Source organism: Myiozetetes cayanensis, unplaced genomic scaffold (assembly GCF_022539395.1).
Source record: "Myiozetetes cayanensis isolate MyiCay16 unplaced genomic scaffold, myiCay2020 scf22, whole genome shotgun sequence".
Lineage (NCBI taxonomy): Eukaryota > Metazoa > Chordata > Aves > Passeriformes > Tyrannidae > Myiozetetes > Myiozetetes cayanensis.
In genome coordinates, this window is record NW_026087434.1 from 11,887,310 (window position 1) to 11,907,238 (window position 19,929).

Below are 19,929 nucleotides of genomic sequence, written 5' to 3' on the forward strand. Positions count from 1 at the left end.
CCTCACGGGCAGTGCTGCATTGGCCATAATAAACCACAGCCATGTCGACAGACGCTGAGATGGCCATTTTTGGGGAGGCGGCTCCTTACCTCCGAAAGTCAGAGAAGGAGAGAATTGCGGCCCAGAACAAGCCTTTCGATGCCAAGTCATCCGTCTTTGTGGTACACGCAAAGGAATCCTATGTGAAAAGCACGATCCAGAGCAGGGAATCAGGGAAGGTCACTGTCAAGACTGAAGGGGGAGAGGTGAGTAAAATACAAGATTTACAAACAGCATTTCCTTCCCACTGTGGATTCTTAACTGACACCCATTCATGTCCCTTCCTTCCCTCTGACAGACCCTGACCGTGAAGGAAGATCAAATCTTCTCCATGAACCCTCCCAAGTACGACAAAATCGAGGACATGGCCATGATGACCCACCTCCACGAACCCGCTGTGCTGTACAACCTCAAAGAGCGTTACGCAGCCTGGATGATCTACGTAAGTGGCAGCAGCAGCTTCCTTTGGGCAGCTGCAGGAACTGCTCTGCCAGGCCCAGGGGAAGCCAACGTGCTGTGTCCCTTCCTGGCAGACCTACTCGGGTCTCTTCTGCGTCACTGTCAACCCCTACAAGTGGCTGCCCGTGTACAACCCGGAGGTGGTGTTGGCCTACCGAGGCAAGAAGCGCCAGGAGGCCCCTCCACACATCTTCTCCATCTCTGACAACGCCTATCAGTTCATGCTGACTGGTGAGTGGCTCTGTCTGTCTCAGAGGGATTGGACCATTAAATTCTCTGACGGGATACTCTGTCTCAGCAATATGAAGGGACTTTTTCAAGGCTTTCATGGTTCTAAACCACAGTTACTTTTGTGGAGTTTACAATCTATATAACATTGTTTCTACTCTTTTAATGGAAGGACATCTCTGCACACAGTGATGTGTTTTGGATGTTCATTTCTTTGTTTAAGTCAATCTGACTTGAGACAAAACATTTAACTTACCTGACTATGTTTCATTCTTTCTGTTGTTCATTGAGTTTTAAGTACTGTATTTCTGCCTCTTCCGCAGATCGGGAGAACCAGTCGATCCTGATCACGTACGTACACCCCCTGCTCGGGTCCCTGTGGGGCTGCCCAGGGCCAGGGCCCCTCCTGCCTGACCACACGCTCTCTGCTTCTTCCCTTGCTCTGCCAGCGGAGAATCTGGGGCCGGGAAGACTGTGAACACAAAGCGTGTCATCCAGTACTTTGCAACAATTGCAGCCAGTGGGGAGAAGAAAAAGGAGGAGCAGTCGTCAGGCAAAATGCAGGTGAGGTCCCTGCAGGGGTAGGAACCTGAAACTATCAAATTTATTCAGAAGCTGAATCATGACAAGAAGATTTCTGTTTTAGGGGACACTTGAGGATCAAATCATCAGTGCCAACCCACTGCTGGAGGCCTTTGGAAACGCCAAGACCGTGAGGAACGACAACTCCTCACGCTTTGTGAGTTACTAACTGGGACAACAGTTGACACCAACTCAAATATTCTTACAGCGGGAGTTGGTAAAATACATCTCAATTGACTTTGCTGCTGCTTTCAGGGCAAATTCATCAGAATCCATTTTGGGGCCACAGGCAAACTGGCTTCTGCTGACATTGAAACTTGTAAGAGACTCTCCTGGCCTGATCCCTTTCCTTCCAGCCTTCCTCAGTTCTTGTGCTTAACTCTGTCCTGCCATCCTTGTCAGATCTGCTGGAGAAGTCCAGAGTCACTTTCCAGCTCAAGGCGGAAAGAAGCTACCACATCTTCTATCAGATCATGTCCAACAAGAAGCCAGAGCTAATTGGTAGGAACAATCACTAGCTCCTCCAGGCAAAGGTCACTACATTTAACTCTTTTATGTTGCATTTGACCTGTGTCTGTTCTATTTTCAGAGATGTTACTGATCACCACCAACCCATATGACTACCAGTATGTGAGTCAAGGTGAGATCACTGTTCCCAGCATTAACGACCAGGAAGAGCTGATGGCCACGGACGTAAGTTCAGAAGTTTTCTAGGTGAAGCTTTATTTCTCTGACCTTTAACACCTGGGTTACTTACTCTAGTGACTCTTTTTTTAGAGTGCCATTGACATCTTGGGCTTCAGTGCTGATGAGAAAACAGCCATCTACAAGCTGACAGGGGCAGTCATGCACTACGGGAACCTGAAGTTCAAGCAGAAACAACGAGAGGAGCAGGCAGAGCCTGATGGCACTGAAGGTACCAGCAAACATATACCAAAGCACTGTAGATACCAAACACTGACAAAAATACAGGTAGCAATTCAGGGTCAGAATCACTGACTCAGCTTATGGTTTTCCCCAGTGACAGTATTGAAGAATAGAAGTGTGTCCTAACCAGACACATTGTCCTCTGGAGGAAGACAGCTCAGTGGAAGCTGCAGATTAGTTTGAACAATGCAAAATATTAAGTCCAGTGACTATTAAAGCATGGTTTGACTGAGTGACAGAGTAGGAACCAGGTAGAAATAAACAAGCTTTGCTGCTATCTTGAATGGCAGTTTCCCAGAGCAGCTCTGAACTACTAGTGAATAGTTACAGAAGAATAGGCTACAAATTATTACTTGAATATAATCACAGTAAAGAGTTATATATATATATATGCACACACATAAAAGAATTGGTCTACAAAAGTGAAGTAAAACATTTGTTCCAGTTTTGTTCTTATTTCATACCTTAGTCTTTCTATTGAAAAATGTACTTTAAATTGTTGCAAATAACACATAAAATTAAATAAAAGGAGCTACAAATTATCATCTGTGTCTCTATCTTACATAATGAGGTTTGGTTTTCTCACGTTGAAGAACCCTGTAAATAGTACTAGTGCTCACTGTCACCTTCACTGTGAGACGGGACAGTCAGCAAATAGGAAAGTGGTGACAGAGAATATGCAGTGCTGTGGTGCTTGTATTTAGTCCAACTGCAGATCTAGTCCAACTGCAGATAAAATGAGAACTGGCAAAGACTTACATGTGTGATATTTATCTGTAGGGACAATATGGTCCCACTGTGGAAGTAGTATAAGATTCATACTTTTGGCATAATAGCTAAGTAATCTATCTCTCTTCCTCCAATGACAGTGGAATTTCACTGACTACAGTTTTCAGTACAGTGCATTTCAATACCAACCACTTTCCTATTCTGTTTATTCATCAATTGTGACTTGATCTGCCATTTTCTTGGCCCTCGGCCCTTTTGTCTGTCTCGCCACTTGTTTCAAAATTTGCGTTTTCAGTGTAAAGGTATTGGAATAATCTTTGCTTTTATGAATAATATAGATTAAATGGGAAGAATAAGCAAACATGACAATGTATATGTAGCTTCTGCAGAAATGATTCTGAATTACTGAAAAATACATCCACTGGAGAACTAATATCTAATTCTGCTTTACGCTTGTTTCCTCAGTTGCTGACAAGGCTGCCTACCTGATGGGTCTGAACTCAGCAGACCTGCTCAAGGCCCTCTGCTACCCCCGAGTCAAGGTGGGGAATGAATATGTGACCAAGGGCCAAACGGTGCAGCAGGTAAGAGACAAGTGATGATAGAAAATAAATGAATTAAAAACTGTGAACTTTCTCTTTTGCCATGGATGGTAACTTTCCTTTAATAATTTCTTAGGTGTACAATTCAGTGGGTGCCCTGGCAAAGTCTGTGTTTGAGAAGATGTTCCTGTGGATGGTTGTTCGCATCAACCAACAGCTGGACACGAAGCAGCCCAGGCAGTACTTCATTGGTGTGCTGGACATTGCTGGCTTCGAGATCTTTGATGTAAGAGGAGGAAACTTTCCTGGAAGGGGCATTAAGAAATTGGAATATTTTGGAAATTAGAGTTGTGCTTTTTTTAAATTATGGGTTATTTTTATTTATTGGTTAATCCTGCTATTCCTGTAGGAATGGCATCCTTCTGGTTTTCCATAGTATTTAGTGTCCCACAGGGCTGCAGATTTTTGTAGATGGCTGTTGTTGCATGCAGAAGTGAAAATTACATTGAAAAATGATATGAAAATTTTGAACAACTGGTAATTAATAGCAGAGACAGATTTTGTGGAAGTTAAATCTTTCCTCTCTTCAATAGAGATATTTTTAATGCTAGATTCCCTCTAAATGCTTGGAAATATTCCCTCTAAATGCTTGGTGGTGTACAAAAATTCAAACAAAAGAAACAAAAGAAAAGTTGGACTTGGATTAAAATATGTTCTGATGGTGCAAGGGCCTGAAAGGTAGATATATTAGAGCAGCACTGGAAATTCAAGATCCCAGTCATGGAGACCTTAATGGGTGTCATGGTTTTGCTGGTTCTTGGAAACTAGGCAGGAATGTTTTTCTTCCCCCTGCCCACTGTATGCAGGAATGTTAAGTGGGTACTTAAGGGGCACAAAAGAAGCTACCTTCAAGTTAATTGCTCAGAATCTCCTCTCCTGGGAAATGGGGAGTGAGGAGCTCCTCAAGATCCCAATCATGAAGACCTTAATGGGTTAAAATTAAAACCTATTGGAATTTGGAAGGTGTTCCTGGAGATTCACAAGTAAATCTTTGCATTCTGCAGTTCAACAGCCTGGAGCAGCTGTGTATCAACTTCACCAATGAGAAACTGCAACAGTTCTTCAACCACCACATGTTCGTGCTGGAGCAGGAGGAGTACAAGAAGGAGGGAATTGAGTGGGAGTTCATTGACTTTGGGATGGACCTGGCTGCCTGCATTGAGCTCATTGAGAAGGTTACTGGCCCCCAGATACTTAATAGTTTTCCAGATACTTAATAGTTTTCCAGATATGAAAGGTAACAAGAATCTTCTGTGCTCCAATTAGACCACACTCACATTTAATGCAGCACAAAGCAGGATTTTTTCTGAACTCCAAGTGTTTCATATACATTTTCATTTGTCTCTTCACTGCCTGTGGGATTCTGTTGTGTTTATATTTTGAATTTTGTCGTGTGCATTTTTTGAATGCATGCTGCGTGAGTAAGTTCCCTGAGCAAGCTCTATTTTCTGTCTTGTTTCAAAGAAAAATCATTTAGGAAGTGTAAGGTTTTCCTTACATCTGAATGCTACTACTTTCATTCATTTTGTTTTCCATTTTCACCTAATATGTACATAATAAATCTCTACATGGTAATAATGGCCAGTCTTCGCAAGCGAAGATCCGGGGAAGGTCTTTACACCTTCCAGCCTGCGCATTGGATTTTTTAGGTGAGACACAGTGTGCGCGGAACTGAGCCCACCCTTTAATCCTAAGGTTCATCTGCCGGGGCCAAGCAAGCTTGGACGGTGGCAGCGAGGTCCTTAGGACGTAGGTGGGTTGCCTCTTTAAGGGCTAACGAGCCCCACCTGCCCGGGAGTGGCCCTGACCGGGAATCGAACCCGGGTCTCGGCGGTGATAGCGCCGTGCCTTTACCACTAGACCACCAGGGGCTTCAAATCTCTACATGGTAGATCTTTATCAAATCACAACCCCCATCCTTATGGGGGAGCTTAGGGTTTTTTGTATAACTGATGGCATATCTGCTAGCAAAATGCCCTTTCTGGAGAAACATAAGATTACACATTTTGAGTAAGGGGTTTTTGTATCATTTTTATCTTCCTTTCCTCTCTCTTACATACATTGCCTCTGTTTCTTCCTTCCATGCCTTCTTCACATGTTGCTGTTTCCCCAGCCCATGGGCATCTTCTCCATCCTGGAAGAGGAGTGCATGTTCCCCAAGGCAACTGACACCTCTTTCAAGAACAAGCTCTATGACCAGCACCTGGGCAAGTCCAACAACTTCCAGAAGCCCAAGCCTGGCAAAGGCAAGGCTGAGGCCCACTTCTCCCTGGTGCACTACGCTGGCACAGTGGACTACAACATCACTGGGTGGCTGGAGAAGAACAAGGACCCCCTGAATGAAACAGTGGTGGGGCTGTATCAGAAATCATCCCTGAAGACACTGGCCTTACTCTTTGCCTCTGTTGGTGGGGCAGAAGCAGGTGATTTCTTTAAAATCAGTTTTCCTATAATTTATAGGAAAAAAAGGAATCTTGTAATAATATTTTACAATAATACTTACATTTCTAAAATTGAAAACCCAAAACCTCACCTGCATTTTGGAAATCAGCAAAACAAAGGATATTACAGTTCCCAAGAGACTTTAATTGATCTGTACCACTACGACATTACCCAGACTAGCTAAGAAACCAGATTTGTGCAGTATGGGCCATTCCCAAATACTTCAGGGAATACAATCAAATATATCACCATGCAGATACATATATGCATACCCTTAGCTGTAAAGTTACATAAGTAATGCATTTGGTGTATTCACTAGCTATTAATTTAATTCCTTAAATATCTTTCTATGCAAAATATTAGATGTTATTTCCTGATTGCATTTTCTGAACTTCAGAATGAAGTCACTGGTTTTCATTCTTCTGCCATCTGAAAAAAATTTTCTCCTGTTGTAACTTTAACCATTGTATTCATTTGCAAATTTTGATCATATTGTTATATTTACTAGATTTTTTAAGATGAACACACAAGGATTTTTCAGATTCTTTGCACTTTTGTTGTTCATTTCTTTCTAAAAAATACATTATTTTTTAGAGAGTGGTGGTAGTGGCAGCAAGAAGGGTGGCAAGAAGAAGGGTTCTTCTTTCCAGACCGTCTCAGCTCTTTTCCGGGTACTGTAGAATAATCATTCTAAATTTACCACATTGTGAAAAAAATACAGAACATTTAGTTTAAAAAAGCTTTAGATTGATCTAACATACAAAATCTTTATGTTCAGAAATTATAAACACATGTGCTTCTAATAAAGGATTCTCACTGAATCCTTAAAACTATTCTTTCATAACTGCCTAAAAGCTCTATAAAAAATATGCTTATCATGGTTTTATTGCAGTGTTTTTACTCCGTCTAATATTGAGATTGTCTAAGTGACATTTTTAAACCCATGGCTTTGTTCTTGCTCCAAAGGAAAATTTAAACAAGCTGATGAGCAATTTGCGAAGCACACATCCCCATTTTGTGCGATGCCTTATTCCTAATGAAACAAAAACACCTGGTAAGTTGTTAAAGTTCAAAGTTGTGATATATCTGTTCTTCTATGTGCAGTAAAATGAAATACAAATTCATCCTGTGATTTATTAGGTGCCATGGAACATGAGCTGGTGCTGCACCAGCTGCGCTGTAACGGCGTGTTGGAAGGGATCAGGATTTGCAGGAAAGGATTCCCCAGCAGAATACTCTATGCTGACTTCAAACAGAGGTCAGACAAAGTGTCATCCACCTTCCACCATATCCCCAAATGCTGAGTAATGTGCATTTCCTAATTGTTCTAAGTGCTGTGAGGATTATGGGAGAGGTTCATTATACTACCTTTAGGTATACAAAAGTTAATTGTCCAAGTTAGTCATTCAGTTTCTTTCTATAGCTAATGAGAAAAGCAGATATTTTCAAAGGACAATTATTTGTTCTTGTCCTTTATTCATATTCTGGTATGAGATAAAGTATTTTTTAACTAACTATCCAGAAATGAAGTTGACTATCTTAGACTTAGGCACCTGAAGAGCAAAGTAAGATGACTTTCAGCCATCAGCACAGAAATGTGAATAAAGACACTATGAGTCATTCTAGACTAACTAGTTGGAAAACCAAAGAAAATGAAAGTATCTTGCTTCTTGTTCTATACCAGCTGGAAAATACTAAGATAGTATGTGTTAGGACTGAGATTTGCTTCACCTCTCCACGTATTTTGTTCTTGCGCATAAAGTTCTCATTTAGAGATGAGGCATTAGATAACATGAGAAATATGTCAGCAGTTACCCACAGAAATCAGTATCCATTCTGTGTCAAAAAATCTCTCAACTAAGGGAAGTGAAGAATTTTTTCTAAAAACAAATTTAGCCATGCAAGTGTGATTTCTAGAAAACTGAAATGTTCAGATTTATTCACCTCTATTCCACTCTTGAACCCCCTTCAGAGAATTTGAACAATGGCATTGGTTGGTAAAAGTTCGATTGAGCTTTCAGGAATCTGACCTTCTCCATATTCAATTTTCTGCGATAGGTACAAGGTGCTTAATGCCAGTGCCATCCCAGAGGGACAGTTCATCGACAGCAAGAAGGCTTCTGAGAAGCTCCTTGGGTCAATCGATGTGGACCACACCCAGTACAAATTTGGACACACCAAGGTACAAACCCCCATTCCCTCACTCACTCTGGGCCAGTGCTTTGCCCTGCCTGACAGTGGCGTGCTGCAACATTCCCTCTCCAAGGTGTTCTTCAAAGCTGGGCTGCTGGGGCTCCTGGAGGAGATGAGGGATGAGAAGCTGGCACAGCTCATCACCCGCACACAGGCCATGTGCAGGGGTTACCTGATGAGGGTGGAGTTCAAAAAAATGATGGAGAGGAGGTACATACTTACTTAGCCTTCTGGGACAATCCTTATCAGATACTAATAGCATGTACAAAATTGAAAATTAGCTTCTTCACAGTAAATCTTATTTATTTCTCTTTAATTCAGTTTACCAATACAGGTGTATATCCTGAAAACAGATGAAACAGTGTAAAATCCCAATTTAGGGAAAAAAATTTTTTTCAACACTTTGTACTAATTTTTGATGAATTTGGAGATATATATATATTATATATAAAATGTGCGCTAAATATTACTAAGAAATATATATTTAATATTACATGATAAATATTTTATGCATATAGAGGATATATACAGGCCTATAACTATAAAGTATTATATGTAGAACTTCATGTTATCCATATCAATATAGAAAATTAAATATGTTTTATAGATTTTAAAATATGTACCATAATATATTTTGTTATTGCCTTTCAGAGAGTCCATCTTCTGCATCCAGTACAACATTCGTTCCTTCATGAACGTCAAACACTGGCCCTGGATGAAGCTGTTCTTCAAGATCAAGCCCTTGCTGAAGAGTGCAGAGTCTGAGAAGGAGATGGCCAACATGAAGGAGGAGTTTGAGAAAACCAAGGAAGAGCTTGCGAAGTCTGAGGCAAAGCGGAAGGAGCTGGAGGAGAAAATGGCTTCTCTAATGCAGGAGAAAAATGACCTGCAGCTCCAAGTGCAGGCTGTGAGCATTGCCCTTGTTTTTCTCTTGTAGTGACTTATGCAAAATCATCCCAAATGTCTCAGTAACAGACACAGTATTTATGTGGAAACATACATGCATTTTATAAAATAGGAAGGAAAACCACACAGAAAATCTGCAAAATAATAATAAATTTGCAGCTGTTTCCTTACACTTTTAAATCAAGAGAGAAATAATCAATTTCCAATCAGAAAATAGCACAATTTACAGGATGTCACTTTAAATTGTAACTGGTAACTTACAAAAGCAATTATCACATCTTTATAGAACTTTATATATTACTCAATTTTATTATGTTATCACCTGACCAATAAAGGTAGTCTGGAGGTCCTGTTAACACCTTATATTTGGAGAATCACAAGTGGATTCAGGTGGAGTAGGAGGGGCTGAAAATGTCAGGGATTTCCTTGGCATTTATGGTCTTTGGCTCCTCAGGAAAAAAAATTATGAAAGTGGACTGCTTCCTTTTTTTCTCTAGAAATAAAAAGGTAGCAGCAATAATTCCCTTAAAACTTATTTACAAGCTAGGATTTGGATTCATCTGATGACATTTTCATGTCTACAGCCTAAAAGAACATCTTTACCAGTACTTTCAGGTGCTCTTCATCTTCAACAACAAGAAACTCATTCTTTTAGAGTATGGTACAATTAATAACATTCAGTTTTTATACACTGTAATCTAAAAAATGTGCCTATATGGTTCTCTTCAGTGGAGCTCTTGGGCAGTTTCCAGTTCACCAAAATGCAACAGGAGTATAATGATGCAAAGACACCATGGACATACTGCCATATCTGATTTTCAGGTCTATCTTCAAATTATTGGTAGCACTGAATGAGCAGTTAAAGGCTTTAAAAATGTGTGATAATATATCCCTTCATTTTAGGGGATGGAGGCAGTCTAAAACAAATACATACTCTCAGAGTCTTCAGTTTTACCAACAAAATAGATTGTAAAGCTGCTTTGAGAATATTGTGTCACTGTTTGAAAATCAGTAAAAAAAAAAAAAAATATTTGAAAACTGTTGCATTTCAATGAATCGTGTAGGAAGCTGACGGTTTGGCTGATGCTGAGGAAAGGTGTGACCAGCTCATCAAAACCAAAATCCAGTTGGAAGCCAAAATTAAGGAGCTGACAGAGAGAGCAGAAGATGAAGAAGAGATTAATGCTGAGCTGACAGCCAAGAAAAGAAAACTGGAGGATGAATGTTCAGAGCTGAAGAAAGATATTGATGACCTTGAGCTGACACTGGCCAAGGTGGAGAAGGAAAAACACGCCACAGAAAACAAGGTATGAGGCAGAAAATCTCACTCACACTCCGGAAAAGAGCCCTCTGCTGTTCCAGGACTTCTGTATCTACCTCCTTTATTTACACTTGCTCCCTTCTTCCCCAAGGTGAAAAACCTCACCGAGGAGATGGCAGCCCTGGACGAGACCATCGCCAAGCTGACAAAAGAGAAGAAAGCCCTCCAAGAGGCCCATCAGCAGACCCTGGATGACCTGCAGGCAGAAGAGGACAAAGTCAATACACTGACCAAAGCCAAGACCAAGCTGGAGCAGCAAGTGGACGATGTAAGCACAGGCAGACACAGCAGGAAGAGACAGGTATGGAGCTGGACGTGGCTGGTGGAGCACTGATGGCCTTGTTGTGTGCAGCTGGAAGGGTCCCTGGAGCAAGAGAAGAAACTGCGCATGGACCTGGAGAGAGCCAAGAGGAAACTGGAAGGAGACCTGAAGCTGGCCCAGGACAGCATCATGGATCTGGAGAATGATAAGCAGCAGCTGGATGAGAAACTGAAGAAGTAAGTGTGGCCCTGGGGCACCTCAGTGCTGGGCTGGAGCTCTTGGCTTTTTGCTTTCAGCTGTAACACCCTTTGCTTTGCCCAAAGGAAAGACTTTGAAATCAGCCAGATCCAGAGCAAAATCGAGGATGAACAAGCCCTGGGCATGCAACTGCAGAAGAAAATCAAGGAGCTGCAGGCAAGTGTCTGCTCCTTGCCCTGCCTGCCCCAGGCTCAGCTCAGGCAGGAGGAGGGCACGGGTGAGAAGGGTCCCTGGTGTTCTGCAGGCCCGCATTGAGGAGCTGGAGGAGGAAATCGAGGCCGAGCGAACCTCTCGCGCTAAGGCAGAGAAGCATCGGGCTGACCTGTCGAGGGAGCTGGAGGAGATCAGCGAGCGCCTGGAAGAAGCAGGAGGGGCGACGGCAGCTCAGGTGGAGATGAACAAGAAGCGGGAGGCAGAATTCCAGAAGATGCGCCGCGACCTCGAAGAGGCCACGCTGCAGCACGAAGCCACGGCTGCCGCCCTGCGCAAGAAGCACGCGGACAGCACAGCTGAGCTCGGGGAGCAGATCGACAACCTGCAACGTGTCAAGCAGAAGCTGGAGAAGGAGAAGAGTGAGCTCAAGATGGAGATTGATGACCTGGCCAGTAACATGGAGTCTGTCTCCAAAGCCAAGGTACACAACTATTTCTTCTAATCAATTCAAATGTAATCAAGTACTTATATTTTAGCATAGAAATTGAAGTAATACTTTAGAATAAATAACTGCACTTTGCAGCTTAATTTTTTTTTTATACTTTTCTGTATTTTTATAATAATTTTTTAATTCTTTGTGTGAGGTCTAAAAAACTGTAACACCTAACCTAAGGATCTGTGGAGTGTCATTTCTTGGTTCAGAATATTATGACAGAAATGAAAGACACTGACCTTACTGCTTTTTAATTTCTCCCAAAATAGAAGTTGCTCCTAGAGTAGTAAATTACCCTCTCCTTTTTAGTCCTATGTTTCTTTTCCTCCTTTAAATACTTCAGTGACATAATTTTTGAACAACATATAGAATTTTAAATTCGCTCCTCATTTTACAGTGTCCCATCATCCTTTTTATCTGTTGACAATAGATTAGTGTATAATACTAATACAGTAATAATTATTAATAAAAATTTGTGTCTGCATTAAGTATAGAATCATAGAATCACAGAATGGTTTGGGTTGGAAAGGACCTTACTTATGTCTTCCCCTCTGCAATAGGCAGGGCATACACAAAAGTTTGAATCAGAGACGCAAATTTCATAGAAATATCTGTAATTTACTTGAGATATTTTAACTTCTAAATAATTGACTTTTTTTTCCTTTGTAAGATTTGAGATTCTGACTAAGCTGAGTTGAACCACCAATCATCTTTCCTTCTGTTCTTCACGCAAATAGGCAAACCTGGAGAAGATGTGTCGCTCCCTAGAAGATCAACTCAGTGAGATTAAGACAAAGGAGGAGGAACAGCAGCGCACAATTAATGACATTAGTGCTCAGAGAGCTCGGTTACAAACTGAATCTGGTAATATATTTGTCTTTCTAAGAGAATATTTGTGTTATGTGACCTGGGTCCTTTAAAAAAAAGAGTCAAAATCTCAATGATTTGAACATGAGATAGAAAAGCATTTGAACATGAGATAGAAAAGCATTTTTGTTATGCAGATGGCCAACAGAACCCTGAGAGAATCCTGAGCTGCATTAGGAGAAGTGTTGCCAGCAGGTTAACAGAGGGTGATCTTTCCCTCTACTCAGCACAGATGAGGCCATGCCTGGATTGCTGTGCTGAGTATTAGGCTCCTCAGAACCAGAGAGATACAGTCAGCCTGGAGCAGGAGCAATAATATGTTTAAGGGACTGGAACAACTAGTCGCTGGAATAACTCCCCAGGGGCTTGGTAGAGTGATCACTAGGGGGTTTCAAGACATGACCAAGCGGGACGCTGGATAACCTCATCTAGACTCCCTTTCCCATGAAAGGTTGCACCAGATGACCTTTCAAGGTCCCTTTCAACCTGGACTATTTTATGATTATATGACTGGTGTTTCAAAGAATTCATCCATCTCATAACCTAGGTGTCATCCTTCTGCTTCCCAGGAGACATTCAGAAGAGGATAGTGATATACCTGAGCACATATACCATGTTGTACAATCATCAAATAGTTTAGGTAGAAAGGTCATGTAGTCCAACCCCCCTGCAGTGAGCAGGGACAACTTCAACTATATCAGGTTGCTCAGCGCCCCATCTAACCCGGCCTTGAATGTTTAAATGATGGGGCATCCACCACATCCCTGAACAACCTGTGCCACCCCTCTCATTTGAAAAATCTTATTTCTTATATCTAATCTAAATTGAACCTCCTTCAACTTAAAACGTATTCTCTTGTGTTATTGCAACAGGCCCTGATAAAAAGTTTGTCCCCATCATTCTTATAAACCCTGTCAAGTATTGAACAATTGCAATAAGGTCTCCTCAGAGCCTTCTTTTCTCCAGGTTGAACAATCGTAATTTTCTCAGCCTTTCCTCATAGCAGAGGCACTCCATCCCACTAATCATCTTCATGGCCACATCTGGACTCACTTCCAAGACGTCGATGTCTTTCCTGTGGTGGATACCCCAGAGCTGGATGCAGTAGTCCCGGTGGGGTTTCACAAGAGCGGAGTAGAGGGGTAGAATCACCCACCTCCCCTGCAAACCCTGTGGGATGAGGCCAGGACACGTTTGTTTCTGAGCTCCCAGCACATACAGCCAGGACAGCACTGCTCTCGATCTGTTCATCCCTCAGCCTGGACTGATACCAGGGGTTATCACAACCCAGGTGCAGAACTTTGCACTTGGCCCTGCTAAACCTCATGTGATTCCTGTGGGCCATAAGCCTTCTGGATGGCACTGTAGTACTCAATCTGTAAGCTTAACGCTTGAGGGGAGCAAAGGGCTTAGAGCAAACAAAGAGTAAGACTGTCTGGATTTTACACCGAAGGTCAGATCTTGCCTTTAAGTAAATACTGTGGATTGTAAGAGAAGTGGATAGGTATCAGTGATTATGAATACATGAAAGAAATAAAATTTTGATTTACTCAAAATATTTTATATGTGCATTTAATTATCAAGGTTAACATTTCTATGTAAGTTGTAACAAGGTTGTTTTACTCACCTGAACTCTCTCAGGTGAATATTCCCGACAGGTGGAGGAGAAAGATGCTCTGATTTCTCAGCTGTCAAGAGGCAAACAGGCTTTCACCCAACAGATTGAGGAACTCAAAAGGCATCTAGAGGAAGAGATAAAGGTGAGAAGGATTTCCAAATTCTGAGTTATCCATTGGATTCCTTCTGTCTAGGAGGAGCTTCAGATGCATATGAAATTATAGAATCAAAAGATGAGAGGAAGGAAAAAAACATTTGCATAATTCAGCCCAAGTCCTCCCATAGTAGTTTTGCTCCCCCTTCCCTGTAGCCTATCCATTAATTTTTTTACAGATTCCCAGATCTTCCATTTTCATTCAGTGGTTTGTCATAACTCACAACAGAACCAATGTCCATCAACATTTCACTCAGGAGATTTTCCAGGATATTGCCATTCCTGGACCCAATCCCACTCTCTCCCAAGGCCAAGAACGCCCTGGCCCATGCCCTGCAGTCCGCTCGCCACGACTGTGACTTGCTGCGGGAACAATATGAGGAGGAGCAGGAAGCCAAGGGGGAGCTGCAGCGCGCCCTGTCCAAGGCCAACAGCGAAGTGGCCCAGTGGAGAACCAAATACGAGACAGACGCGATTCAGCGCACGGAGGAGCTCGAGGAGGCCAAGTACGTGGGCAGTGGGAGGAGAAATGACTGCAGAACACTGAGACTGGGCAAGGGGAAGGGGAGCCTCTGAGTGGGGGGAGACAGGGCTGGGATGAAGGCAGGGATATACTGTCTGTGTGACAAAGGGGAGAGAAGGGAGGAGAAAGTAAGTGTCTATTGGAAGGGAAAGCATAGGCTTTAGGGCTAGAAGTGCTAAGACTGGCCTAATCCTTCCTAGGTGGTAGGACACAGAAAGGATGGATCCTTTAGGATGTGAGAAAAGTGCTCATCTCCAAAGCCCCAAAGTGGCCAACTGCCCTCTCCTGGCAGGGCAGAACTGAGTCCCTTCTAAGCTCTAAGCTGGCCCTGTGCTTCCCTTCTGCCAGGAAGAAGCTGGCCCAGCGCCTGCAAGATGCAGAGGAACACGTGGAAGCTGTCAATGCCAAATGTGCCTCCCTGGAAAAGACAAAGCAGAGGCTGCAGAATGAAGTGGAGGACCTGATGATTGACGTGGAGCGATCCAATGCCGCCTGCGCCGCTCTGGACAAGAAGCAGAAGAACTTTGACAAGGTCTTTTGGGCCCCAGCCCCGGCACTCCTGGGCAGAGCATCCCCCGGCATGGCCACATCCCTCCTCACGCCCCCTTTCTCTTCAGATCCTGGCAGAATGGAAGCAGAAGTATGAGGAAACACAGGCTGAGCTGGAGGCCTCCCAGAAGGAGTCTCGCTCGCTCAGCACGGAGCTGTTCAAGATGAAGAATGCCTATGAGGAGTCCTTGGACCACCTGGAAACAATGAAGCGGGAGAACAAGAACTTGCAGCGTAAGTCCCTGGCCCTCTGCTCCGGGAGGGGCTTTCTCCCAAGCTGAGCATTGCTCAGGGGGCTGTGCCTGCAGGGCTACAAAGGTGCCTGTCCCCCTGGTGGGACAGGGCCCTTCCCATTCTGCTCTGGGGCTGAGCAAGCCATTGGTCTTTGTTCCCACAGAGGAGATTTCCGACCTCACCGAGCAGATTGCGGAGGGAGGAAAGGCAATTCATGAGCTGGAGAAGGTCAAGAAGCAAGTTGAGCAGGAGAAATCTGAACTGCAAGCCTCCCTGGAGGAAGCTGAGGTACACAGCATTATTTATTGCTCTCTTACGTGTCTTGGATTTCTATGTCATTTCTCTCATTCCAGACAAAAGAGGAAAAGAGGTTGTATAAAAGCAGAGATATTATCTAATCACAGCACTATTTTTTACTCAAAACCTCAGGTTCAACATTTGTCACAAGAAAAGTATTCAGATTTATTTTTGTCCAGGCCTCCCTGGAACACGAAGAGGGGAAGATCCTGCGCCTGCAGCTTGAGCTCAACCAGGTGAAGTCTGAGATTGACAGGAAGATAGCAGAGAAAGATGAGGAGATCGACCAGATGAAGAGAAGCCACCTCCGAGTCGTGGAGTCCATGCAAAGCACCCTGGATGCCGAGATCAGGAGCAGGAATGAAGCCCTGAGGCTGAAGAAGAAGATGGAGGGAGACCTGAATGAAATGGAGATCCAGCTCAGCCATGCCAACCGCCAGGCTGCCGAGGCACAAAAGAACCTGAGAAACACCCAGGCTGTGCTCAAGGTCTGTTCAGCAAAGTTACTGAGAGAGAAATCCCTGATATTTTTGGCCCTCAAACACACACTGATGCCTTGTAACTCCTCTTGTCTCTCTTACAGGACACCCAGATCCATTTGGATGATGCTCTCAGGACCCAGGATGACCTGAAGGAGCAGGTGGCCATGGTGGAGCGCAGAGCAAACCTGCTGCAGGCTGAAGTGGAGGAGCTACGGGCAGCCCTGGAGCAGACAGAACGGTCGAGGAAAGTGGCTGAGCAGGAACTGATGGATGCCAGTGAACGTGTGCAGCTCCTCCATAGCCAGGTGAGGCCCTTTGGTGAGAAATGGCATTCTTGGTAAATGGGAGAACACTTCTGTGCTTTATTCCAGTTATCACTGGAGGCTCAACTTTGAGAAAGAGAGTCCTGTTTTCTGAAGTATTCATTAAGTTACTAAAAGAGATCTTGCTGGAAACGTGTGCACATTGGCTATTTTCCAAGCTGCATAAAATGCTACCCATGCTTCTACCTTACTTGCATGCTCAGATAATCTCCAGAGGAAAGACACTTTAGTCACAGGGACATGCCAAATGCTCCAGTCAGGAAACTCTGAGACCACAGCAACATTTATTCCTTGTCAGTTGAAATGTAGCACTGAGGAATCCTCATATTACATCCAAAATGTATTTTTTCGTTAGCAAGAAAGTGGGGATGAACTCCTGGCTCTAATGTAGCCCATATCAAGCAGGCTTTGACATGAGCTACATGTCATAACAGTCATCAAGTTGTCAAGTGCTGAAATCTATGGAAAGTGTCCGGTTTCAAGTGCTGAGATGATTCTGGAAGGGATCCAACCTATCTTCATTCCAAATTTTTCTCTTTTTAGTTGCTGAGGGTAGATTATGCTTCCCTAATGATAAGGAGAAGGCATTTCACTGACTTCTCTCAATCTGTTTTTGTTACTTTCCTGTGCTAGCCTCAGTAGCTGAGATGTGGCAAATATTATATTGCTAAGCACTTTTTTGAATTAATAAAATTAATTCTTGGAGGAAAAAAAAACCAAAACAACAAAACTCTTCTTCCCCAGTGATAAGAAATTTTAATAGAAAAATCTCTGATATCAATTTTTATCATAATTATATCTGGAATTATTCAAAATCCTGTAATACTCTTGATTTCAAATGAGCTAACAATAACAAATCTCTGATGCTGCTCAACAGAACACCAGCTTGATCAACACCAAGAAGAAGCTGGAGACGGACATTTCTCAGATTCAGAGCGAAATGGAGGATACGATCCAGGAAGCCCGCAATGCTGAAGAGAAGGCCAAGAAGGCCATCACAGATGTGAGTCAGGGCTCCTTTCATTGCTGATGGTCAGTGTATTGTCCCCAAAATGTCTCCAGCCCCACAACTCACCTGTTGCTCTGCTCAGGCGGCCATGATGGCAGAAGAGCTGAAGAAGGAGCAGGACACCAGTGCCCACCTGGAGAGGATGAAGAAGAACCTGGACCAGACGGTGAAGGACCTGCAGCACCGTCTGGATGAGGCCGAGCAGTTGGCCCTGAAGGGAGGCAAGAAGCAAATCCAGAAGCTGGAGGCCAGGGTGAGCAGGGCTGTGCTGGTGCATGAGTGACCCTGTCCCTTGGAGAGACACCCCAGGGAAGCTGCAGGGATGGGCTTCTCATTGCAGGTGCGGGAGCTGGAAGCAGAGGTTGATGCTGAGCAGAAGCGCAGCGCTGAAGCCGTGAAGGGTGTGCGCAAGTACGAGAGGAGGGTGAAGGAACTCACCTACCAGGTAAGGCTGGAGGCTTCTTTGTATTGACACACTCTTCTTCCAGGAAAGCTAAAATGTAGCCCTTAGGAATTTTCCTCCCTCCTGGATCACACACACAAAAAGGGGAAGACTGAAAGAAGAACTTATCTTTCAGGTTATGTTAGGAAGATCCAGCTAACCACTTCTTTCTTACTGGCCAGCAATGATCAGTTAGGAATGTTACTGTCTATTTTATGTAGAGAAGGGTCAAAGGGCTGCCTCTCTTTCTTGTCTATTGTCTCTCTAGTCTGAGGAAGACAGGAAGAATGTTCTCAGGCTGCAGGATCTGGTGGACAAGCTGCAAATGAAGGTGAAGGCCTACAAGAGACAGGCTGAAGAGGCTGTGAGTATTGATGTGTTTTCCCCTCTGTTTAAACCATGTTGAACATTGTGGGAGTAGGACTTTGCTTCCTTTCACTTTCTTTATTTCATATGTATGCCTAGCAGAGAAAAAAATCACCTTCAAAAATTGTAATATTTAATTTTGTAGCAGTAAATAACTGGAAAATTGTTTAATGGAAATAACTGCAATTATATATAATCATTCAAAAATTCCATAGTGCACTAGCACTTCATATTTAGAGCTAGGTTCTTGGTATGTCTTACTAACCACCTAAACATTTAGCACTTAAGCTATTCCCTTGGATTCCTCCTAGAACTATTAGAGAGAATTACATACTAACTCATAGTCTTAGGGGTATTTTTCATTATTAAAAAAGGAAATGCCACAGCATGTTAAGGGCAGTGTTACAGTAGGATTATAAACCGTTTTAAGCCCATTTTATGTTTCTTCATGTCTCCAGGAGGAGCTCTCCAATGTCAACCTCTCCAAGTTCCGCAAGATCCAGCACGAGCTGGAGGAAGCCGAGGAACGGGCTGACATTGCAGAGTCCCAGGTCAACAAGCTCCGAGTGAAGAGCCGGGAGATTGGCAAGAGGGCAGAAAGTGAAGAGTAAATGACTGCAGTGCTGTAAAGTGAGAGAATTGCAAAAATGTGACATTCTATCACTTTTATTTTGTAATCACTGCTTAGTCCTTCATCAATCTCTAGATAATTAATGCCTAGAAAATAAAAATTGTAGAGCTTTTCCCATATCAATAATGAGAAGTTGAATGTTATATTTTAATCATTATCCCTAATTCTTATTTTTTATTCTTATTCTGCCGGGGGGTGTCACTTGAGGGGGCAGAGGGGCAGAATCCCCCCCTGCCCTGCTGCCCACGCTGGGGGATCAGCCCAGGGCACAGGGGGTTTTCCAGCCTCACCCACCAGCACCCACAAGTTCTTCTCCCCAGGGCTGCTCTTGATTCATTCCCTACCCAGCCTGTATGTGTGCCCAGGATCACATACTGATGTATTTACTGAAGGCAATTCATGCATACGTACACATACACACACTCATCATTTCTGAAACTAATTTTCTGAGCACCAATCCAGTAACATGTACTGTTTCATTACCGATATAATCAAGGTCAAAAGCAGTGACTCTTCTTAGCATTCGATTTTGAGGCTTTGATAAGGACTTTACATCTGTACAGGACAGCTTGCCCTGAAGGAATCCTCTAGTTAAGCCTCATAATATCTTCAAACATGTTCCCAAAGTCACATGCCAGACACCTGAGAAAGGACATTTGTGGGATTGATTGTCACCTGTGAAAAGGATTGCTATCGAGTTCCTTTTGGAGAAAGAAAAGATGACAAATCGGAATGCAGCTTTTGTACCATGTGGTTAAGTCCTGGTTTAATGTACCCCATGGAAAGAAAAGCAGTGGGAAGCCTCCTTGCTCAGAAACCTTCTTATCTGCCAAGGAACCAT

General features: G+C 43.2%; 1 protein-coding gene across 1 annotated transcript; it reads left to right on the forward strand.

Annotated features, from left to right (window-relative positions):
• The first annotated feature begins 41 nt into the window (after positions 1 to 41).
• On the forward strand, positions 42 to 19,206 carry LOC126642140 (myosin-1B). The gene is made up of 38 exons (XM_050319523.1): positions 42 to 245; positions 338 to 481; positions 573 to 729; positions 1,050 to 1,077; positions 1,176 to 1,290; positions 1,373 to 1,465; positions 1,564 to 1,627; positions 1,711 to 1,809; positions 1,898 to 2,001; positions 2,086 to 2,224; positions 3,430 to 3,548; positions 3,643 to 3,792; positions 4,571 to 4,741; positions 5,680 to 5,989; positions 6,603 to 6,679; positions 6,975 to 7,062; positions 7,149 to 7,266; positions 8,067 to 8,190; positions 8,275 to 8,411; positions 8,853 to 9,108; positions 10,172 to 10,414; positions 10,520 to 10,696; positions 10,781 to 10,926; positions 11,014 to 11,104; positions 11,193 to 11,582; positions 12,332 to 12,458; positions 14,103 to 14,221; positions 14,542 to 14,738; positions 15,104 to 15,287; positions 15,373 to 15,538; positions 15,702 to 15,826; positions 16,015 to 16,323; positions 16,419 to 16,622; positions 17,518 to 17,643; positions 17,732 to 17,902; positions 17,990 to 18,094; positions 18,360 to 18,455; positions 18,916 to 19,206. Exons 1-38 carry the CDS (start codon positions 42 to 44, stop codon positions 19,066 to 19,068), a joined length of 5,826 nt encoding a protein of 1,941 aa, XP_050175480.1. The 3' UTR covers positions 19,069 to 19,206.
• Positions 19,207 to 19,929: the final 723 nt, after the last annotated feature.

What these genes read in the sequence shown, in the direction of transcription:
- LOC126642140 (XM_050319523.1), top strand. Translation starts at nt 42, where the DNA reads ATGTCGACAGACGCTGAGATGGCCATTTTTGGGGAGGCGGCTCCTTAC. An exon ending in CCGTCTCAGCTCTTTTCCGG is followed by an intron (nt 6,680 to 6,974) that starts GTACTGTAGAAT and finishes CTTGCTCCAAAG; the next exon opens with GAAAATTTAAACAAGCTGAT. An exon ending in AAAAAAATGATGGAGAGGAG is followed by an intron (nt 8,412 to 8,852) that starts GTACATACTTAC and finishes ATTGCCTTTCAG; the next exon opens with AGAGTCCATCTTCTGCATCC.